The sequence below is a fragment of the Amaranthus tricolor genome, chromosome 1 (assembly GCF_026212465.1).
Source record: "Amaranthus tricolor cultivar Red isolate AtriRed21 chromosome 1, ASM2621246v1, whole genome shotgun sequence".
Lineage (NCBI taxonomy): Eukaryota > Viridiplantae > Streptophyta > Magnoliopsida > Caryophyllales > Amaranthaceae > Amaranthus > Amaranthus tricolor.
The window spans coordinates 39,705,239-39,731,370 of record NC_080047.1 but is presented as its reverse complement, the minus strand read 5'-3'; the positions used below and the strand labels follow the sequence as shown (position 1 = coordinate 39,731,370).

The following is a 26,132-nucleotide window of genomic DNA, read 5'->3' as shown; positions in this document are numbered from 1 at the left end:
GTGATACAACAAATTTGTTTTTTTTTTTCTTTTATTTTGTCATTACAAATATATAATTCTAGTGTATACACGAAATTATTAGCTCTAATATTTCTTTTAATATGAATTCAATTGGATATTTAGAATGTTAGATTGTATCTCTAAATCCCAACTTTGCAAACACATACTAAACAAACCACATACACAAGCCTAAAATCCTACTTGAGGTAATCAAACTAAAAGATACCGCATAATTACTTAAAACAAGTTTTATTACTAAATAACGTGTGTGTATATATATATATATATATATATATATATATATATTTCTGGGATGATTATAATAAAAGCTTTTTACAAAATTAGTTTATGTATTTAATCAATGCACAAAGATTATTTATTTTAGTACTCCTGTAATACACTTATATATTAGTTTGATTAAATCAGAAAAATTAAATGGTAATAATTACAAATAGTTATGAACTAAACACATAAAAAAATGTATTTCAACCTTCTACATAAATTAATTTTGATCATCATTAATTCTATTTAATAATATTCATTTATCTAAAAAGTGTTTGTAATAATAATTTATATTGTAGTTGTCTAACTATGTTATAAAAATATTCGGTGTATAATTTGTTATTAGGTGAAATTTTCAATAATAATCAACATTTGCTCGATTTGCTAAAAATAAACAAACCTATAGTAAAAAAAAAATAATAATGTCATGAAATTATATTTTAATCGGCAAAAATGCTCAATTCAACGAAACTCTATCAAATCATCATTTGGAATTTGTCAGTTATTTTATTAACAAGTATGTATGTGCTCATGCAATGTACAAATATGTTGGTCTATCGATTTAATTTAAATTCAATTGGAAAGTTGAATTGTATGTATTAATCTTTAGTGAATCACAATGTAAATAACCTAAAAAATAAAAAAATGTACAATATAGAAGTTATATAACTAAATCAACGTATTTAAGAAATGTAGTAATGCATAAATCTTTTCTTGTGGAATGCTTATATTATGAGTTTTTAACGATATGAGTTTATATGTCTAATCCGCACATAATTGAAAAACTTAAGTTAGTTATTTTAGTACTTGGTAATATACGTATGTATTGGTTTGATTAATTCAAAAAACTAATGGTAAATTAATTACAAATAGTTTTTAATTAAACCCATAAAGAATGTATTTCAAGCTTCCACAAAAATATATTTTGATCATCATTAATTCTTTGTAATGCTCATTTATCTTTAAAATATGTTTTAAAATAAGTTTTATTGTAGTTGTCTAATCATGCATAATAATAAAATGTTATCTTTTAAGAGTCTTGCCGAATGAAATTGTTTTAGTGGATGATAGTTGTTTACATGACAATGTTTACCTAATTTAAAATCTTTTTTTTATTTAAAAATGGAGCAATAATAGGTAATATATTTATAAAATTTATTATAGCAATATTATATATCTAACTAACCTAGAATTTAATATGTTTAATTGAATGAAAAAAAGTCATATATTCGATAAATAATTTTAAAAAATATCATTAATTTTTCCTTTAAAAAAATTATGTATTTGATAAATTAAATCACGATAATGTATAATTGAATTATTCCTTAAAGTTATATTTTTATATATTGCATACAAATAAATTTGTTGTACGAGTTTCTATAGTAAGTGTATAATTTGTTTTTAGGTTAAATTATTAATAATTAATTGTTATTAATTTAATTTGTTCGGGGTCGTGGCATCGACTTGGAGTCTAAGAAGCGTCAACTCGTCTCCCAGGAAGTATCGACTTGTCGCTTGTACACTGCCCCATATTGTTGAGTGCAAGAACAAAGCGGTTAACTCATCACTTTTTGTCGCAATCCGCTTATGCTCTGATGTTTTAATTTGCTTGTCTTTTCTTCATATATTAGGGTTTTTAGGCTATTTTTCAAATCCTTCACTTTTTTACCACTCCATTATCCTAACAAATGTTTCAATTTCACCTCAAAACATAACAAGTTTAGAAAAATCATCATCGACCGTAAAATTACTCAAATACATCATAAAAATATACAAGAAAGCTCAAATATAACACCAAAATGGAATATAAATGACATGAATAAGTGTAAATAATTGCAGTTATCAAAAATCAAAATGAGTATTTACACGTTACATTTGAAAAAATTGATTTAAAAAATACGTTTATAAGAAATCGCCAGCATATTTTTAGGATTCTATTGTTGATGTGTAACATTTATATCATATTGATGCTTAAAGTATACATTTTATGACTTTTATTTCTTTAATAGAACGTTTTGGGTGTTCTGGTGTTTGAGTTGATTTTGAAGGTGTTAGAGCAAGTGCCAATAATCTTAATGATGACGTTAACTTTAAACATATAATCGAACATGCTTTATCTTGTACTTTAGAGAGGGTCAATAAAGATGTGTCGAATATGGGTGGTTTAAGGTTTGGGACGGTTGATGAGAGTTGTTTGATCAAAACAACAAATAAAGAGACAGACTGTGAGCAGCTCGATCGAGCAAAGTGTGGCTCGGTCGAGCGATGTGTCGAGCAAGATGTGCAGATTAAGTCAGTAGCTTCTCTGGAAGCTCGCTCGACCGAGCGAGGTAGTGGCTCGGGTCGAGCGGAAGATCAGAAGACTGCATTGGATTCTGTTTTGGTCAGAATGTTTGTGTAGTCATTGAATAGGTGCATTACTTGCTGGTTTAAAGTAATGTTTATTGTGATGTCTATTACTATGGTTAATTACATAGTTAATTAGGATGTTAATTGTGAGTTTATGGTGATTTATGAGGGAATACTAAGGGTGATGAATGCCTTGCCTATAAATAGAATTCATCACCCATAGTAACATACACCACAAACACACATATTGTTGAGAGGGCTATTGCATTGTTAGAAACTTGAGAGTGTTCTTACTTTGCTTTAGTATTTGTGATCTTGAGAGATTGTTCTCAAGGTAAGGGAGGTTTATTATACTTGTAATTGTTGAATTCATTATAATAAACTATATTTGAGGGGGAGGTATTCAAGATACCTCATAAACACTTGTGTTCTCTTTTTGCATTATATTTTTCATTTGTTTTTCTTTTTTAAACAATAAAGTACCTTAAAGCTCACTCATGCAAATGATAAGGAAGCAATAAAGTACCTTAAAGCTCACTCATGCAAATGCCCAAGCGATTTTCCAAGCAAAGAAGCAAGAGCTAAGGAATTAAAGGAAAAAGTCGACTTAAAACTCATTAAATGAGCAATGGTCTATGTAAATTGGTCATAATGTTCAGCACACTAGTCACATGCCAAATTTTGATTTATAATAAGAAAGTTATGATATTTTTTAGACATATTGTCGGGCACAGGAGATGAGCTCAAACGAGCACTAGATAACATACTTTTTATCATTTAAATCGAGAAAATGGAGGTATACTTCCGCTAAACCGGTCATTAGCCTCAATTGTAGGTTTACCCAAGGAATTTCTATTTTGTAGTTGTGTTTCAAAGTCCTAGACTTTATTTATTTTTTTTAGTTTTTAGTAAACTGTCTTGACCCATACAATTATCCAATTAAAAATCAGCCAATAATATATGCTACCTCTTAACCACTTAACTAATTACAAAGAAAGATCGTCCATGTGGATATGATACCTTCCTTACGACTAATGCTAGTCATTAAAAAATATTTAAGGTGTTTATAGATTTGTTTGCTTCAAAAGGTCTTAGAAAACCTAAAAACGACCTAGGACCGGATTATCAATTGCATTGATGTAAGGCTAATTGAGATAAACATGATATCGAAGTTGGATAATAAACAAGTGATAAGTTTTTGACATCTTTTAGGTCATTTTGACATTGTTGGAATGATGTGATGAATTATTGAAAATTCAATTGGACTGAAAAGAATATGTTAGAATTTCTAAACTAAATAAATTATCATATTCTGGATGTTTATGGGGTAATTGATGAATTTGACCATTATTCAATAAGATTGTCATTAAATCTCCCAACTTTTTGTAAAGAATTTAAGAAGATATTTATGGGTCAATTAATCCCATTTTGGACCATTCATATATTCATGGTGTTGATCATGTTCATATTTTTTGATATTTTTGCAATAAATACATTCATAAAAAGGATATGAGAAGAACGCAATTACAAACTCTCCAACTATAAGAAATACATTCATAAGAAGGATACATATACATAGAATAAGAGGTTTTATGCTCTCTAGTTGTATTTATACTACTTTTAATGTTCTCTTGTTTAACATAATAAATCTATCTTAAATCTTGATATGTACCTTAATTTTATAATCCCTAATCAAAGACTAATTAGAACTCTATTCGTAGATGTCATACAACTTTGAGATTAAAAAATAGTCTACGACACCGACCGAATCTTATATTTCGATATATGAATCCGAGTCGGTTACATTTTATCCGAATTGTTACAACTTTGCCTCTATATACGGAAATATACATATTAACCGGTGTATTAACGAGTAAAACTTTATTTTTGTTACTCATTCTATTTTTCCATAAATCTTTAAAAAACTAAAATATAAGAAAAAAATTGCATTTTTTTAGACATAAATTTTTGTAAATGACAAAACTACATTTATTTGATTACATAACCTTTCTCATAGCCAAAAGTATAATATTAGTAAGTTTTGGCACTATAGAAAAAGGTGTGCGTAATCACATTACAAAGATTAATAGAAATGGAATGTAAAGCTCCATTATTGAGGGGGACACCTTAGAAAGTTGGCTAAAATACATTCAAAGTGTACACTTGCATGCTGTTGAAAACATATTCGAGGATATGATATTTATCCAATTTTAAAGACCAAATTCGATTTGATCCGACTTTAAAATATATTTAAACATATTAGAAATTATTATGGACATAAGACTCTAATTTAAACCGACCCAAAACACTTAACCCAAAATTGAACCAATAATCGAAATGAACACCTCTACTTGTTATATAAGCAGTATGCATGTTATGTAAGCATTGCTAATGCTTTTGGTGTAGCCATGAAAAAAACTTTTAATCTGTCCCAAAAAATTTGTTATAATTTTATTTTTAGTTAGAATATAAATTTTTTTTCTTTAATTTTATTCATACATTGAACATAATTATCATTTTATCATAATATACACACTTCTTAAAAAAACACTAATAATATTTTACTTGTGGCAATTTTTGTAGGACAGAGGGAATAAAGCTTTTTACTACTTTCATAAAACAAGCCAAGACATTTGCAAGTGCTTTTTGCTTTCTCATGAAAATACTACTAGTTTTTTTTTATTAAAGCTTTTTACTACTTGAAGAAACAAGACATTTGCTAATTAATGCTTTTTGTGTCGTCATTGAAATATTAGTTTTACTAGTACTACTTTTTACTACCAACTCTTTTTAGATGAAACCTTCTCATTATATAAATAGTTAATTTTTTTAATTAATCAGTTTTAAGGTTATAAATAATAATTTTAAGTTTATAAGTTATACTTTAAAATTATAAAAATAATCATTTTAAAGTTACACTCAGCCCAATAAAATAATCAACTGTGACCTTTTATTGGAAATTCATGTTTTACTACTCATAGGAAAAAGATATTTTCCAAATGCCAAGTGACTCTTAGTTTCTATTTTTTAAAATAGCTACACTTTTTTTTTTATGCGAAATCTTTTTCAAGAAATTATAGCTATTAAAAAACAGAGGACAATATATCAATATAAAAAATTAAAAAGAAATATAAAATATCAATATATATATATATATATATATATATATATATATATATATATATATATATAATATATATATATATATATATATATATATATATATATATATATATATATATATATATATAGATGAAATAGTGAAATTGAGTTCCAACAAGATCAAAGAAAGAGGCTGAAGAAAATGAGAAGTGTCAACTTAAGCTTCTATACATTACTTATAATTCATTTTATTTTTATTATTACATGCATTTTGTTAAATTCAGAATTTCATGCTGCTGAATCTCACTCTCATAAGGTTAAATACCTCCCTGGCTTTGATGGTCCTCTTCCTTTCTCACTTGAAACTGGGTAAGTAATTTTTTAAACTTTATTGCATAAACATGTATATTAATAATTAGAAAAATTGTCGAAAATATATCCGCTTCGAATAATCCTACCTTTGGATTATTATCTAGTAATTCAACATACACTTGCTAATGTATTTGCTCCATGCATACCTAGTGATATGATCCACACAGTTCCAACCCCGAACCATCACAAGTCCACAGCCCCACCCCTCCCCTCCCCTCCTATATCGGATATGCTGAGAGCAAATATCTATTAAAGATGTGATTATTAAAAAATAGTCAATCTGATGAGTTTAATATATAATTTATAATTTTGGAAAATTTTTCATAAATAATATATGTATAGTCCTTTTATTTTTTATTTTTCTATACTTTTGCAAATTTGACGATGATTCGCATGTAAGGGGATGTCATGGGATAGTTTTCCCACATCTCATGGATTAAAAACAATGTGTAACTTTAATATCATATGATTTTGAGATGATATCTTATTGCTCCGTTCCATCATACTTGCTATATTTAACTTTTTACGCAATCCAATGTGATATTTTAATTATTTATACATTAAATTATACACATCTAAAAATTATAAGAAGTTAATATTATAAAAGTATGTGATTAGACGATTCAAACTAGATCTCACATGACTACATTTTTTCTTACACATTAATCGTAATACATAAAATAAGTTTAAATGATGAATAGTGTAAATAACAGAAATGTAACGACTATTTCAGAACAAAGGATAAGTATTATATGTCTGTAATTGTATCTAGCATTTATTATGTGGCCTTAATTTTTTGCAAATAGATACATCGGGGTAGAGAGAGGTGATATACAATTGTTCTACTATTTCTTTGAGTCGGAAAATAATCCAAAGGAAGATCCGCTCCTAGTTTGGCTGCCCGGAGGTCCTTTATGCTCTGGCATGTCCGCCATCCTTTACGAAATTGGTACTCTCTTTCTTCTTTAACATTTGTCCCACCTAAAATGCATAGCTCGTTACCAATATCTCTCAATACATTCTCTAAAAAATCGACTACATGAAGGTAGAGAATGATATAATGTAAAACATAAATGGTCCAAGTATAAGTACGAGGTGTTTGATAATTAGCTGTTTATATGCTTTTTATATGGCCCTTGATTAGTAAGGACAAAGCAGACTGTGGTCTAGGGTTCTAAATTTTTTAGGGGCCCAAAATATATATTTTTCTATATAAGTTTTATATTAACTTGTGTTATGAATGGTAGTATACTAATGTGATTATAAATGATAGTATACTAATGTGTGACTTGAGTGCACATTAAAGGGTTGAATTCATGTGTGTGACTCTTGAGTTGTGGAATCCAAAAGGGTGTAATAAGGTGAAGAGTATTCATGGGAATTATTGGTGTTAATGAAGATTAAGGTGAAGAGTCTCATGTGTGTGACTCTTGAGATAATGCCTTTTCAAGTTCTTAGAGTTATTTCATAGTATTCATTACCCTAAATTAACTATGTATTTATGTGAGCCATTCATCTTCAAGTACCTAGCACTATAAATAGGGCTCTCATACCCACACTTCAAGTATGCAAAACACATCAAACACAACCCTTAAGCCAAACACATAGCCTATTGTTGTTATCTCTATCTCAATTGTAATTCTTCATATTGAAGTGTTGTTTGTATTCATTTGATATAATATAAACATAAACTACACACCACGGAGGACGTAGCCATCATTGGGTGAACCTCCTTAAATCTTTGTGTCCTTGTTTGTTACTTTGTCAAACTTAATTTTGCTCATTGTTGTTTGTTCTTAACATCGTAAGTATTTGGCGATCGTTTTCAACTTGAATATAATTAAGATATAGTTAATATTTTTTGCTATGTAATATGTATTATTAGAGACTTTTTTTTATAAAATAGTTAAATTATCAAGAATACAAAATAAAAAGGGTACTTTTTTGGGGCTTTTTTTTTATTTTTTTCAATGGCGTCCAAAAATAAATTAGAAGGTCTTGGCTTTTTGATTGTATTTTACTTTTGACTTTTTATGTCAGTTAAACAGTAAAAAAATTAGGGTTTGCGTCCACTTTAGTATTTATATAATTTGAAATTCATTTTGAAATTGGGTCAAGTCGGGTTCGGCTACAAGGTCAGGTAAACATTGGATTGTTGGATCTGTTTTAAACATCTGTAGTTTTCTCTAATAAACACCAAAAGCCAACAAATAACTTTTGTCAAACATTTTTTAGCAGCTGGGTTAATCAACTGACTTATCAACTAATATTTTCAGTTGGACAAATTCACAAATCAATAACTCCAACTAACAATCATTTACCAAACAAACCCTATATCTAAATAAAGACACTCAAAAGTGAAAGATTGAATAAAATAAACTTTTTTATAAAAAAGCTCTTACGGGAAATTTTAATTCCTAAAATAAACGTCTTTCTGTCCGAGCCTAAGGTTAGGGTTGTTGTTCGTTGTTAGTAACAACGAACAAGAGAATAAAAATTATCACGACTTTGTTCGTTGCTATTAATTAAAAGTGAACAAAAGAGACATAATGTCATAACGTTTGAAGGGACTAAAAAATAACAGATAGTTTGTTCGTTGTTCATAACAGCGAACAAGCATTATTTTTAGTTTTTTTTGTCCCTTCAAATGTTATGGCATTGTCTCTCTTAATCCCTTTTATTCGGTGTTAGTAACAACGAACAAAATCGTGATAAATTTTTTCATTTGTTCATAACTAGTAACAACAAATAAACCTTACCTTAGGCTCAGAAATAAAAACACTTATTTTAAAAATGAAAATATTTCAAAACTTATTTGAAAATTATTTAAAAAAAAAGGTTTATTTTATTCAATCTTTACTCCAAAGTCATGTTTGACGCTCCACATGCGGATCCACAAACAGTGACAAACCTACTTAGGGCCCATAAAGAAATTTTAAGATAAAAAGTGACAATAAATAAGAATTTAGTTATTTAATTACTTAAGTATAAGATTTATAATGTGTAGGACCTATACAATTAGAAGATACAGATAATTTTGAAATTCTACCAAAGGTGATTTTGAGGCAATATTCATGGACTAAGGTATGTAAATAGTTCTATTGACTTATAGAGTATATAAGTATACAATACAAGTAAAAGAATTCTAATGCATACAAATTTTTAGTATATTTTAAGAAATATCTACTCTATTTTCATATGTTATTACTCTCAAATAAAATTTATAAAGTTTAGTTTCGAACTTTAATTATAATTTCTCATCGATCTATATGAAAATCATATTCATGTGGGATCTCATCATAATATATATTTTCTAAATATCAACTTTTTGGATTTTTTAAAAACTCACAATTAAAATTATTTGACTTTTAAGTTGTATTAAGATCTGTGCAAGCGATACAGTTGAGATGGTCACTCGATAAGTCGATATGATATTAGAAGTTAGAATGATAAATTGACCAACTCAGCCAAACGCTAAAATCAATGATATTAGCCTCACAATTCATTTACACTCTTGTATGCATTTTACTACTTGTGAAAACCATCCTTCTAATTTTCATATACTCCTACATAACAAGAGTGCAAGCATACTATTTATGGACTCTCCAGTGGGTACCGGCTATTCTTATGGTACTACTACTCATGCAAAATATACCGGTGATTTTAAGGCATCTCGTAATCTCAATGAATTTCTTCGAAAGGTAAGTACTTTACATATATTTATTTTTGAAAATTCTAAATGATACCATTAAGGTTTATTGGCACTAGTTGTAGCATTTTTTTATATTTTTCCACAACATTACAACAAATTATCAAAGTTTTCTACATCATAGCAAATTTCATTAAAATTTATTCCATAAAGATTCTATTAACATTTTAAATATTATTTAAATTTTCTTCGGTTTTCTATTTTATTTTATAACTTAAAAAACGAAAAACTTTCATCCTTCCTTAACCCATCATCGGCCTCCACCCTACAACCATGCCTCCTCCCTAGACACTAGACATTTACAGCCCGTTTGGTAGGTGGTAATAAATGGTGATAATGGAAATAAAAAGCTAGTGTAATTTTCGTTGAAAAATCTTTTGATTACTTTGATGGTCATGCTTGTCCAACTTCAATCATCTCATTTTATACATAAAATTCATTGCAGTGCATTACCATTGGGAAATGTGATATTAGGTGGTAATGGACATTTGTAAACAAAAAAAACTTTTTTATGATCAAAGTTTCATTATTATATGGGAAGGATATGGAACTTTTGATGAAATTTTACACTATAGATTATTCTCATTACCATAATTTAATATCACAAATCAAACAGATAGAAGCGGCAGACTGGGTGAAAGATTATGTTTAAGTTTTCCTTTTTTAAAAAAGATTTTAAATACTTAAGATAAGAGTAAATAAGGGCATATTTGTCTTTTCCTTTATTTTTGACAAAAATTTAACTGATTTTGTTATAAAGTGTATAAACTTTGAATTTTAATGCTACCAAATGGAAATATATAAAAAATATTACCACGAGCGTATAACCAAACTTATAAGTTTTTTTTTTTTTTTTTTTATTATATGTCATCATATAGAAATTTCCTTTATTTTTTCTATTTATTTATAAACTTTTTAAATTTCATTTTAATATGCAATATATAACAATGTTATTTAAATGTAGTGGTTATTGAATCATCCACAATTTCTTTCAAATGCGTTGTACCTTGGTGGGGATTCATATTCGGGGTTTCCTCTTCCACTCTATTTTGTCGATATGATTTCAGGTAAGACAAATATGATCCTTTGTATTTGAGATCATTGTTTATCCTTTTTTTTTTCTGATAATAATCGATTCTTAATATTGTAGTTTCATAATACTCCACATATATCTAACAAACAGTTTTAGAGCGCTTCATAATATAATATATATTAATTTAAAATAACAATCTAAAAAATACTTTTTACTCGGGAATTATACAAGTATTACTTATACTATCGAAAATGTTGGTGAATAAAATATAAGCCCACTATTATTAGGCTAAAAGTAACATTCACTAGAAGCCCATTAAGAGTCTCTATGTATAATTTTTAGGAGGTAAGTTAAAGGGAATGATATTTTCACTAAGCTATGTAAAATACTTTATCACTCTAAAAATACTACTATACATCATAGTAGCTTCAAGGATCTCACGTCAAGATACAGTTTTAAGTAGTAATCCACCTAAGAGTTATATATATAGGGCTCTTAGTGGGCTTCTAGGGCTTATATGCAAGGTGAATTACTACTTAAAATTTTATCTTAATGTGAGGTCCTTGAAGCTACTATGATGTATAATAGTATTTTTGGAGTGATAAAGTGTTTTGCTTAGCTTAGTGAAAATATCATTATTTTAACTTACCTTGTAAGAGTTATATATATAGAGGCTTTTAGTGGGCTTCTAATGAGTGTGACTTTTAGTCTAATAATAGTGGACTTATATTTTATTCACCAACAGAAAATAATATTGAATTATTCAAACATTACTTATAGTCAAAAAGATTTAATGAATTTATTTGCAATTCACTTAATTTTTTATTTTTATGAACCAGATATATTAAATAATACGAAATGATAATGGTTTGCATTCGACTCTTAAAAGACAGACAACTCTTACTCACAAAACCCTTTCACCGATTTTTCAACTCCCAAATCCCTTCCCTCTCTTCACGGTTGCCATAACCGGTCATCCACCGACCACCGATGCTACCATTGTCGATTCTTTATCACTTTAATCTCCAATCACCATTGATGACATTACGCTTTTTCTTTGAACCTTGAAGGTATTTATTTTGAACGTTTTTCTTAATTAGTACTTCTATATGATTAATTTACTTATGTATTCATCTTATTCTTAGTTTGTATGCGGCTATTTTGAATATTTACTCTTTATTTTGATTGAATTGACAATTGTGTAAGTTAGGTTTGTAAAAAAAATTTGGGATTTTATTTACAATTCTAGCAAAATTATTCGAAATAGATGATGGATGAAATCTTTATAGGTGAATTTTTAGCCCTATTTGTGTGTGTTTAACTTTTCAAATTTGTTAATTTTCATTGTGGATTTAACCTTCTAATATCAGGGATTAAATGACAGAGTTAGAAATTGGAAATGAAACTGTTCATGTAAATTTCATTCCATTACATTATCCTAATCTCATTAAGTGAGATGAAACTAATAACAAACTTTTTATGCAACTTCACAATTCACATAAATAAAAAGGACATAAAATTAAAATTTTTAAATACTTAATTTGAGTCAAATTTAGAAGATTTTTAAATGAAATCATAACATTAACATAAACATTAACTTAAAATTATATTTTTTTATTTAAAATATTCACTTCTTTTGCTAATTGCAATTTGCAACACACATTTTTAGCCATTTGGCATCTTTTTATTTTATTTTACAATAAATTACAGAAGTATCATATTTATTAGTGGATGTAACCAGGACATTTTTTAACATTTTGTTTAATATATTTTTAAAAAATATGGCCAAACTTATGTGTGAATAATGTGAAAATTAATAAAATCAATTTTAGAACGTAAATGAGCTAACAGTCCAAATCATAATTAGGATTTTTTAACAAGAACAAGTTATTTTTTAATTTTAGATTGATGTAAAGTAATCTATTCAAATCGTTAATTTTATTAGATTATTTGTTTTCTCATTTCATTCATTGGATAGGGAATATAAAGACATGTACAAAGTTTATCTTATGCAACAAGAGAAATACAAAATAATAATATTCCCTAACTAAGCAAACTAAATATTAACATAATATATTAAAAATAAATAATATCGTGTGAAAATAATTATATTCCATTAAATTATACTCCATAAAATATGTATTTCATCCAAAGAAAACTTTACATGTATTTGCGATTTAAATGTTGATATTTGTAATTAAATGTGCTGCTTGTTCTTATATAGGTAATGAAAATGGACTACAACCATACCTGAATCTCAAGGCTAGGACTTCTATCTCTCTTTAAACTTCTATTTATATTTTTTTAATGATAGATTATAGCTTTTGAAATTTGAATGTATCAAATAAAAATTATATTAAACGTATTTAGATCAAGATTTAGAAGGTAAAGAAAAAAGATAGAAAGATCCTAGAAATAATATAAATAATAAGTGCATTTATTTAGATTAATATAAGTTACAAAATATTTTCAACATCACGCCTAATCATTGAAAAATACCTGAAGGTGTCTCCCATACATACTTCTTCCTCAATTTCTACATGAAGAAAAACATTTTTAACATCAAGTTTATTAAGAGACCAATCTAACGTAGCTACAACATACTATAATACACGAATAGAATCAATAATCTTTACAACTAGAGAAAAAGTTTCTAAAGAGTCTACCCCTATAAGTTTGAGTATATCTTTTATCATTGTTCACTTTTGAGAGCTAATTCAGCAGTTCTGGGAATATAAACTGAATATAAGGCATTATGAAAAGCATTAGCTCTTTTGGAAAATTTTCCTTTAATAAAACATTTATCAAGATATTTGGAGGAATTGCACTAGTACTCTTGGGAGGTAATTGGTACCTGTTAGAAGGTTCATTCTCGAGGAATTGTTCATGTAATTGTGTCATACAATCATTAGTTTGTTCAACACTCTGCTTAACATCCTATTGTAACCAATTACCTCTCCTTACATTTCCTCCATATCAAGATTCACATCAGACAAATGCTCATCAGATGCAAAAGTAGGGACATGTGAATATGTTAAAGATGGTGAAGAAGGATATACTATATCTTTAAAAGCAATAACAAAGGTGTCACTTTCTTGCTCTATTCTATAGAATATGTCAGCCAACTTAGATCATCACAAGGACTCTCCCCTTCATGTCGAAGGTGGTGATAATAGTATGAATTTTCAATGAAATTACAATCCATTGTAGATCAAAACATCAATATCCTTTTTGGAATGAATCGTACCCAACAAATTTCCCTAGGTAGAAATTTATTATTTCAGAAGATAAACATATACTATGCACCCAAAGAGACGTGTTGGTTGATTATGAGTGGGTGAAATTGACATAAAAAAACCAAGGGATTCAAGAAGAGTTTGAAATTTAAGTTTCTTGGTAGGAAGACGATTTGTTACATGATTGTGGCAATAGCTTCAGGCCAAAAAGACTCGTGGTACTTGAGATTTAAACATAAGTGCTCTAGTGATTTATAGAAGAGTACAAATTTTACGTTCAACTACTCCATTTTGTTGAGGAGTTCTTGAATAAGAGTTTTGATGAATAAGACCATTTGTTGATAAAAATTCACAAACACACTTAACACTTTAGATTTTTGTTTAAGAAATAAACCCAACTCATACGAATACAATTATCAATTTATAAATTAAGAAAACAAGAGAAACCATGATTAATAAAACACCTGAGTGAATTAAGACAATTGGTTTGTCAATATGAGTGTAGCAATTAGAATAAAAATGTTTATGACTTTTACCTAATACACATGTTTTCTAATCTGAAGAAAACTTACTAACTTTAAAGATGGAAAAGGTTATTCTAGATATCTTAGGGAAGGGTGACCTAAGTGACGATGTTACATCCATAACTGTTGTTCAGTAGACCCATGAACAAGCATTGCACAACCATTAATCACCTCATCAACATGGTAAAATCCCTTTTGTTCAGTACCATATCCAATAATCTTTCCGATTTGAGCATCTTGCACAAAACAACCATTAAAACTCATAATAGTATAATACATCAAGTTCTCTAGTTAGTTACCTAATACTTCTGGAAAGTAATTTATGGGATAAACTGGAAATCAAAAGACAATTTTTAAAATTGAGTTTCGGTATCATTTCTATAGTTCCCGCACACTCAACTTCAACAGTTCCACAAATCAATACAACCACTATTGAGTTTTGAATATATTTTAAATGTGTAATGTTTGTCCATTCAGGGTTATATCTTGGGAAATCCTGCCACTGATAAACTTATCGATGGAAATTATCAAGTTGCTTTTGCCCATGGCATGGGCTTCATTTCTGATGAATTTTATGAGGTAATGTTCTTTACCAATATACCTTAAAAATTCAGGGTTATATCTTTATTTTTAGGGTTCCAACTTGCCTTACCTTGTGTTTATTTTCAATAGTCAATACAAAGAACTTGTGGAGGTAAGTATCAAATGGTGGACGAAAGCAACAAAGAGTGTAAAAAGCAGATCAAAACTTTTGAATGGGTGAGCATAACTTTGCATTTTTAATTTTGTTCTATCACACCCATGACCCATGCATTAATTGGGGAACGGAAACGGAAACAAGGAATGCGACCTAGATTGACTTGGAAACGATTGGGTACGAGATACATTATGTACAAGATACATTATGTCATCTCTAGATTTGATCTCGTTTTTTCCACCGTTCTTTTTCTTTCATTTGTAAATGAAGGCCAAAATATTTTTAAAAAAGGTCGTCTTCTACATCGGGACATTACCTTGAGCGTTTTGGATTGTGTTTCTTGGTGATTGGAAGTGGACTTCCCAGATCGCGAAACATGATTGGTTCTAGCTCCATGTAACTATGATCATACCCCTTTGTATAAAATTTAATTACTTATTTATATATATTTAAAATCTTTCTAAAAAAGTTTAACTTTTGTGGGTGGAATTATAGGGCCTTATCGGAATAACTACCGTAATGGTAATCGAAAATTATTGCAATATTAAATCCCTAAGACTGCCTGAAATCTCTCATACAAATAGAAGACTTGTAGTTGACAATGACAAGAACATGCTTCATCCCAAACAACTTGGTGCCTTCAATTGTCGTGTAAGTTTTAAGCATTATATTATTACGTATAATTATAATTATAATTCAAAACTTATTAATAATTAGCTATATATACCTTTGGTTGTATGACAAATTTTGTTCTTTTCTTTGTTCTTTTGATTCCTTTAACAAATATCGAAAATTTGAAACAACTAAGCAAAAGTATGTATAAAAAATCACATTATAGCCAACTTTTGAAACTATTTTCCAAAATAAGCAGTTTTTTCTCAGACCTGTGGTTTGGGTACACTCGCTGTTACTAACAGCGAACTGAGGGAGAAAGTCAAAAAAAATCAAGGGGTATGTTCGCTGTTACTAACAGCGAACAGAGGCTTGACCTGTTTTGACCTGTTAGTAACACCCTGATTCAAGGCATGTTATTATTACTATTATTATTATGAACTATATACATTTACATGATTCAAGGCATGATTCAAGGCGGAATGATTCATCGTCAAAATATCCGAGCAATAGCATTCTATTCGTGATAATCATATGCTAAACACGACAAATAAACATATATACATTTACATATATGTACAAACTATATACAAATGTCAAAATATTACAAATGTTTAATACACTCAAATGTTCGATATACTACACACTATACACTAATGCTCATCCTCCTCTTGCGCCCTCTCTAGCTGCGCTCGGGGAGGGGAGGTGATTGATACTGGGACGACCCCGCACCTTGGGATGTTCCTGCACCCTGTGAGGACCCCACAACATCCTGGGGGTACGTCAGGTCGACCTCCTCCAAATGTACGTCTTCGTGAGGAGGAGATTCCCTCTGCACGTCCCCTGAGGTCTCCGGCGCAACCACTTCTGGAATGAAGTGCTGGAATTGGGTCCCTAGGAGAATGCCTTGGGCAATCTTCCGTACTGGCTTCTCTTGACTGGAGCTGATCACACATGCGACGCCTTGTGCTTACAAATCATTTGATCGTGAAATAAAGTTATATTATGTAAGTTGTATGTTTAATAATTCAACATGGAAGAATACTTACAAACTGTGTCATCATCGGCGCGGCGGGGGCGTACTGAGCTGCTGCGATGATATCTCGTGGTGTCATCCATCGGCGAGTAATGGAGAGGAACCACACCATGTAAATTCGGAGAAGTAGGTGTGCCTGCAGCATCAATTGGTGCACCTTGCGCCAGCAGCTCCAACCGTCTATCCCAGCGAGCGATGTGTCGCCCATTGATCTCAAGCCAGTTCTTCGGGTCCCGACTAGAGCTCAACCTCCGTGTCACATGGCGGGGTGATGCCTTGTACCATCCCATACTGGCGAAATCCGCACTCGGGAAGATGTGCTTCTACTATGTCAAAGCATAGTCGAAGCAAATTAATGGTACAGAGGTTCTTCACGCACCCGACATTATGCCTGAGTGATAAGGTAACGCGACATATGCCTCAGTGGAGTACGAGTCCCAACAAAACTACAAGTTAAGAAGCAATTAATAAATTATGCTACATGATAGTAATGATGTTAAATAGTGAAGCATTTACCTAGTCTGCTCGTAATAGATCCAAATGATCACGAAAGAATCCCACACCAGATCTGGTGTGAGTCCTTGTGCGTCGCGCATATGTACATCGAGATCCATATAGAACCTTTGGAGGGGGATTGATTGTTAACACCAGGTCCAACAGTTCTCATTGGTTGCCCAATGAGAACGTGCTCTCAAGCCCAAAGCTATAACAATTATACATAAATAAGTCAATGTAGGAATCGAAACGTATTGAGAAATAAAACAATCATAATTTGTAAGTTTAATTACCTGGAGTATAACTAGTGGTCTAGTTTTCTCTTTTACGTTCCTCCGTGAAGCACCGCATAGTTGTCTGTACAGATAGCCTAGGATTGCGAAACCCCAACTGTATCCAGCAATACGTTCCCAGGGCGCATCAAGCAACGTCAAGTACAGAATCTGTACTTGACTATCAGTCTTGTTGGCAAACAAGACCGCACCAAGCAAGTAAAATATATACGCCTTAGCATACCTCTCTATAGTGACCTCATCAACACCTTTAGGGAGGTGCGAGGAGTTCTGCGCTAACTATGTAACGCGCAACCCTCTCCCTCGGACTATGTCTACCGGAGGTCGCACTCTAAGTACCCTCTCGACCAAATCTCGCCAGCTATTTAGCTGGCGTCCAACAGTACACGGGGCATGTGCCTCGATGGGAAGTCGTGTCAATACAACTTACAATAAGGAGAGTAATGGTAGCCTCACCTAAAAGAAGGTGGAAAGTGTTCGTCTCTTGACGCCATCTCTCCACCAGAGCGGTAACCAACGCACGATCCACCCTACCGTACGCGACGAGATGGAAGAAGTATAACTGCGTTCGCTGTACGTAAGGAATAACTGTGCGTCTATCTCCCATGGTACGGAGATGCCTGCAATATATAGTATCTGTGTCAGAAACCTGTAGCAGCAAACACAACATAATGAGATATTGACCATTTTTAATAAAATATTCATCAAATGAACTAACCTGGGCATCCCATAACGCACTACCGATGAGTGTCTTGCATATGCAGGATACTAGGATTGTGGGGTCTTGGAACTGTTGAATCCATCTTTACTACCGTTGCAATAAGTATTAGTTTATGTTTATGATATTAAAGTATATGTTTATAATACAAAATTCATGTTTATGTTTATGTTTATTAGACATAGTAATATTGTTTATGTTTATAATATTAAAGTATATGTTTATAATACAAAGTATGTGGAGTATAATGTTTATAATGTTAATGTAAAGTGTATAATATAGTATTACCTAGATGTGCAAGTTCTAGTGTTATGACCTTCACTCCTACAACGACGACAAGTATTGCGTTTTCTTCTCAGTGTTTCTAGTGACAATCTTTGTGGCATGTGAGGTGTACATGTGTTCTCCGATTGGAAGTAACATTCACAACTTCATTGCCTAAGGGTATCTTTTCTACGTATGACTTCAAAGAGGGAATAGGTACTCTTAGGCAATCACTTGATTGGAAGTAATGTAACATTCACAACATTGCTAACTCTTGTTCGAATTGAACCATTCCAAAAACATGCAATAGTCACATGAAATGATGACATTTGTACATAAATGCATACGCAAACAACATCATCACCAAGTCCATTCACGAAAATAAAGTGAACAACCTTATAGCATTATCAAAAAGTACAACATCTTACATAATACATAAGTACATAAAAGTATCCACAAACTTAATCCCCAAAATAACACTATCAAACAACAATGTCAAGATTATCAACATACTTATAATACTTTTAAACAAGTATAACAACTATAACATTACAACACATTATTAATTGTTAAGTAAGTTAATTGTTAAGTATAACATAACAGCTATGCAAAATTGTTAACTATAACATAACAGTTATACAAAATTGTTAATTGTTAACTATAACATAACAGTTGTTACAACACATTATTAATCAAGTTAACTATAACATAACAGCTATGCAAAATTGTTAAATAAGTTAATTCATAAGGAAGATCAAAACTCAAAAAAATGCACAAATAAATACAAATCTAATTATACATACCTTAATCAAGTTAATATGACCTAAAGGAGTAGTAAATGCACAATCAACAACCTTCATTTGAACACAATATTCAAACTTGCATAAACCCTAATTTTCGGATAAAAATACAAAAAACCAAAGAATTATATACCTTAGACAACTCTACATATATACTAGACCACTTTACTAGTGTTGGATTGGAAGAGGAAGGGATTGATTGAAGGTTTGAGCTTTTTTAATGGAGGAAAATGAGGGAGTATGTGTCGACAACTGTTTAGGGTTTAATGAATATGGGGAAAATGAAGAAGGATGAAGCTGCTGCTGAATTTACCACATATACGTTTGTTGTTATTAACATTGAAGTGAACAATGGCTGAAGGTCAAAATTAGTCAAAGTCATTGTTCGTTGTTAGTAACAGTGAACCAACTCTTTGAATTTTATTGACCTTCAGTCATTGTTCGCTGTTAATAAACGCACATTACCAAATTACAGTTTCGGGAAAAAACTGCTTATCTTGGAAAATAGTTTCAAAAGTTGGCTATAATGTGATTTTTTTTATATATTTTTGCTTATTCATTTCAAATTTTCACATATATCTTGGGGTTTTATCCATTCGCTTGAGCTTTTGGTTGAATTGACTCCTTAATATAGTATTAGAAGTCAATGTGACAAAAGATTATGAGTTTAAATTTCATTCGCCCCTCGTTTTAAGTGAAATATTTAAAATTGTGTATGAAATTGGGATTTAAAGATATATCCACACTTCTAACTTAAAAAGCTATAGTATGAGGGGCGTAATTTAAGTAGATAACATATCTTAAAGCTTTAACTATTAATTTAAACTTTAAATTAATTTGTTTCTTTGACAGATTTAGATCATTCAGTAGATAATAAACAAGAAGCCCTATTGTTTTTGCATTGCTTGTATACTGAATGCCGAAATTCTCAATTTAAAAGATTTGTACATATTCAATAAATTAAAAAATGTACATTGATATAATTACGTAATTATTAAATTTGTAGTATCAAAATTTATAATTTTTTCTCTGAATAAATAAATCATTTTTATAAATTAATACTCTCATCACTTTTTTAATTAGTACGAAAGATATCTACTTTCTCCACGATGGATGAATGATGTGAGTGTTCGAGAAGCTCTTCATGTTCGCAAGGTATGTATTTTATTAATTATAAAACACTAATAATGTTTTTGTTGCTCTATAATTAGTATTAAAATAATGCTTTCATATATATATATATATATGAGAGAGATCTAATGAGAAGGGTGTTGAAAATAAGAAGGGTAAGGACTTTATACCCTTGATTTCACTAAAATAAAAAAATTTATAGTCACGATTGAACCAAAAACACATAATTTTAAAAGTAACTATGTTACACAGAATAGTAACTGTGACATAAATTTTTAAAATGTTCTTACTTTATAACTTAGTATCTTTTTTGTATATATAGTAACAAAATAAAATCAAACAAAAATCCTTCTCATCCTTCTTATTTTAAAATCCTATATATATATATATATATATATATATATATATATATAAAAACAACTAAAGTGGTGAAAACTGAAAATCAGATTGAAATATACATATTTTAGAAAAGGGTGTACATACTATCTTATAAGGTGTACATATTTTTGTGAAGAAAAAAATACATATTATTTACAGAAATATCACCCGAATATGTACGCCTTTTACGCATGTATGTACACCTTTTAGAAAATGTCTCATTATTTACAAAATTGTCACCAAAATATGTACACCATTTAATCTTTTATGTACACATGTTTTTAGTTTTCATTACTTTAATTTATTTTCACTTGATCCAAAACATATATATATATATATATATATATATATATATATATATATATATATATATATATATATATATATATATATATATATATATATAACCAAGTACACAAACACATAGACAAGGGACATAAGAAATGAAACAAATCATTAAAGATAAAGCCACATTGAACTAAACTTTGCCTCTTTTTCCTTTTTGATTTTTATTCCTATAATGAGAACTCATAGAGTATATATTATTATGAGATTTCAACCGTGAACTTAAGTTTTTATCGGTTGAGTTGATTATCAATTATGGTATCAAAGCTTAATGTGAAATTAGGGTTACATATTCGAATCTCATTAGCATTGCTTCATGTCAAGTGTGATACTTAACAGTTGACACTATGATGAGGATGAGATGTGTTGTATCCACACTTCTAGCTTCAAAGGGCTCTCGTATGAGGAGACGTGATAAAGTATATAATATATCATGAAATTATGACCATTAGCTTAAACTTTAGTTGAGTTGGTTTCTTAATAAAAAGGTTTTCAATCCCACACCACTGAAGATGAAATATATGGTAACCATAATTCTAATTAAATCATGCATGCAATAATGTAAATAAATCTAAGTAGTTTTATTTTTTGACAAAACCCAAGTACAGGAACCATTTGTTGAATGGAAAAGATGCAATTATAATCTGTCCAAGTATTCATACGAGATATTGAGTAGTGTTCCATATCATGTCAAACTAAGTGCTAAAGGGTTTCGATCTTTAATATATAGGTATGGTCTCATTATTATACTTTAATCTATTAAATTTTACAATTTTTGTACAATTTAAATTTCTTCACTTGATTTAATTTACTATTAATTATTTTTAAAATAGTGGAGATCATGACATCATAGTTCCATTCCTGGGTACCCAAGCATGGATAAGATCCTTGAATTATTCGATTGTAGATGATTGGCGAAGATGGGTTGTTGATAACCAAGTGGCAGGGTAATTAGTACATCTTCACTTTTAATTTTTTATTTTTTTTTATATTTGACGATCGTACTTTAAATAGAGAAGTGGAAGGAGAAAAAGGGGAGGAATTTGAAAAGATTAAAATTTTTTTGTTTGAATTATAAAAAAGGAGTTAAAGGAATATGGAGGGGATGAGTTTAGAAGAAAAATGTAAAATTATTTAGTTAAGAATATAATTTCCCCTAAAAAATGTAGTATTTTTTTTATTTTTTCGTTGATAATTTACCATTAGTGAAGACAAAATATCATGAGTACATGATATTCTTGCAAAAAAAAATCAAATAACCTAAGTTAGGAAACTATATGATAATAATATACTAATTGTGAATACAAAATAACGTTTTATCTATTTGCTTATTCACAATTTGCTTATCCTCAATTCTAATATAGATGTCATATGAATCTTTTATCTATAAATTAATCTTAGTTTCGAATATCAAATATTTCCTGCAGCTCGTCTTCTATGGTAAGTGATCGTTTTAAGGTTATATTTAATCACTCTAAGACTAAAAAAAGGTGAATATTTTAAGATTGTAAATAATCATTTTAACGTTAGAAGTGATTACTTTAAGATAAAAAATATATATTGAGTCAACCCGATAAAATGGTCTCACCGTAAAATCGTCTTATTTAAGAATTAGTGAATTTCCTAATATTAACATAAAAAGATTCGTGTTTATAAGATTTGTTTTCTAAAAGTTCTCGTTTGATGTAGATTCACGAGAACATATGCCAATAGGATGACATTTGCAACTGTTAAGGTTAGTTCATAAAACATTAGCTACTATATTATTTTGTCTTTTTAAATTTACATTATTTAATTAATTTTTACTAGAGTTTTTAAATGAGGTAAATTTTAAAGAATGAAAGTAAAAATTAATTAAGAAATTGTTGATATCTATTTTCACGTGTTAACGTAGGGAGGTGGACACACGGCTCCAGAGTACAAACCTAAAGAGTGTGCTTCCATGTTTCGGAGATGGATTCAAGGCGAACCTCTTTAATATTTTTCTTGCTTTATCCTAATAAAGTCGTATTTATATAATGAACTCAAAATGATATTCATAAAATTACAAATATTTAATTACATAATACGTTTTTTTATGAGCTCGTGTCTCGAATTTGTCTTTGTGTCACAACCCTCAAATTTTAATTATCACTCATGTTGCTCTAACATTTACTCCATAATGCTTCTAAGTGGGTGCTAGTTGTGCTACAAACCTAGCTTAATCTAGGTTCTTTTCTTAATGATTCTAAATATTTCTTTACATTTCTTTATAAAGTATTTAGTAAAAAGTATCTAGATCATTTTATATTTATCATATTAAATTTAATGTTTGTTCGGATTATTATGTCGATTTTAGATCAAGTGTTCTACAAAATGTTGTAATGAACAAAAATAGACCGAGAAAATTATGTGCATCTTGTTTCTTATACAAAATCAGTAGTTCATAATAATTATAAGTTCTAATGCCACAAAATTAAAGGAACACCAAAACCATAATTAAGGATATATATAGTTTGAGCTTGGCCAAATTTTCTTCAATTTCAAAGGTAAGACAAAAAGGAAAAAATGAGGATAGGAGATGCCTGGTAAAAAAATTCCATCTTGTCTTGTATGAAATCGTCTCATGGTGAGACGACCTCAAAATATGAAGTTCATGAGCTAAAAATTTCTATTGTTGGGCTATTTAATCCAAATATGAGGCATGTCTCAAGGTGAGACCGACTCATATAAGAATTTATGAAAAAAATTAGTTAATCAGTCTTTTATAGAGAATTGTTCCTAACTATACAGTATATTGTTATTATATTTAATACTCTTAAAAAATAAGTAAAGTACAACGTGAATAGAAAAATACACTTTATATATTCTATACAATGATATACTCCTTGTAATACTGAAAATAACGTATTAAGTATGTAAAAATATATATATATATAAGAAAAATATACGGAAAAATTATAAAATGAATAATCCGGATCCATCTAAGCCGTAAAAGCAAAAAGTATTATTAGCCCATTTAGGCGGTTCAAAAAAATTTAATTACAAAGGGAATGAAATTATTTTGGCCACCCATGTCTAAGAAATTTTTTTCACATTGATTTGTATTGTAACATTTATTACCTGTTTTTTTCATGATCGTTTTTAGTTCTTTTATTATTTGTCGGGATTTATCTTTGGTTGTTGCTGTTATCTTATTAGAGCATTATTACTTAATTGTGTCGATGAATTATTTGTAAGTTGTACTGGTGAAATATAGTTAATGGTTCTAGTGGATTATTTGTTGATCGTGTAAGTGAATTAGGAGTTGGTAGTACTAGGAGATTATTAGTATTATTGGGATTATAATCGGCCATTACTGGGTTTGTAATGAAGGATATGAAATTATTGTCAATAATATATATATATATATATATATATATATATATATATATATATATATATATATATATATATATATATATATATATATATCTGTGTGTGTGTGTGTTGAGAACACTTGGATGATAATATTGATACCGTTTGATTAATAATCCATTTTGTGGGTATTACTTAAATAAAATGATTACTTAGGTTTGAAAAAAATATTTATATTCTTGGATATTGAAAATAAAGCTTGCATTGATAATATGTTAAGATCTATATAAAATAGAGAGAAAATAAATGAGTAAATAAGTAAAAAATATATAATTTTACTATTATGTATTCGTTATTAAGCAAATTTGCATATTTATTTGTATCGGTAATATGGTACTAATTGGTGAACTTTCACCATATACCTTTTATTCTTAAATATATAAAAAAGTTATTCTCTTTTTTGTTTAAAGAAGTTCTCTTTTATCATTTTTAGGTGTAATATTTATTATTCTTATAATAAATATACTTATATAACAAATTTTGGTCAAAATAAAACTTATTCATCCTCATTTTAATATTTTTCGTAATGATTATAGTCTTCGTATTTCATTAACTTTAATTTTACATTTTTATATTGCTTAACTTTATAAAAAAAATTTATTAGTTGTAGTCTTTATTTTTTTCTATTAACTTTTTTTTAGTTTTTAATGTTCATAGTCTTATTTTTTCTACATTAAATTTATTATTCAATAGAAATAGTATACTACCATTTAATATCTAAAAAAATTCTATTAGTTTTCATTCCCTAAATTTTTATTGTGAGAATTTTATTAACAACAATTCTTACTTGAGACCGTGTTTTCTAAAGACGGTTCTCTAAAGCCCGGTCCATTATATTGATTTAAAAAAAACTGACGCGCGCGTGTAAGTGTAATGTAAAAAGTTACATAATATATTTGAGGTTATAACAACATTTATTTGGGTTATAACATAATATATTTGGTGTTATACCAGAATATATTTGAGGTTTATAATATAATTTATTTTGGATTATAACATAATATATTTAAAGGTATAACAATATATATATATTTGAGGTTATAACATAATATATATGGGGTTATAACAACGTACATTTGTGGTTATAACATAATATATTTGGGGTTATAACATAATGTATTTAGAGTTGTAACAATGTATATTTGAAGTAATAATATAATATATATGAAGTTATAATAACATACATTTGGGGTTATAACATAATATATTTGGTGTTATAAAAATACTATACCCTCAAACACAAACCATTATATACCGAACTTTATATTATGTTATAACCCCAAATATAATATGTTATAACTACAAATATATGTTGTTATAATCTCATATATATTATGTTATAACCTCAAATATATATATA

At 29.0% G+C, this 26,132-nt stretch overlaps 1 protein-coding gene across 1 annotated transcript; it reads left to right on the top strand.

Annotated features, from left to right (window-relative positions):
- The first annotated feature begins 5,935 nt into the window (after positions 1–5,935).
- LOC130810673 (serine carboxypeptidase-like 2) lies at positions 5,936–23,524 on the top strand. Its single transcript, XM_057676815.1, has 14 exons — positions 5,936–6,102; positions 6,912–7,054; positions 9,113–9,189; positions 9,684–9,806; positions 10,779–10,881; positions 13,072–13,109; positions 15,085–15,186; positions 15,280–15,366; positions 15,800–15,955; positions 20,606–20,677; positions 21,985–22,106; positions 22,210–22,323; positions 23,066–23,111; positions 23,271–23,524. Exons 1-14 carry the CDS (start codon positions 5,936–5,938, stop codon positions 23,352–23,354), a joined length of 1,434 nt encoding a protein of 477 aa, XP_057532798.1. The 3' UTR covers positions 23,355–23,524.
- Positions 23,525–26,132: the final 2,608 nt, after the last annotated feature.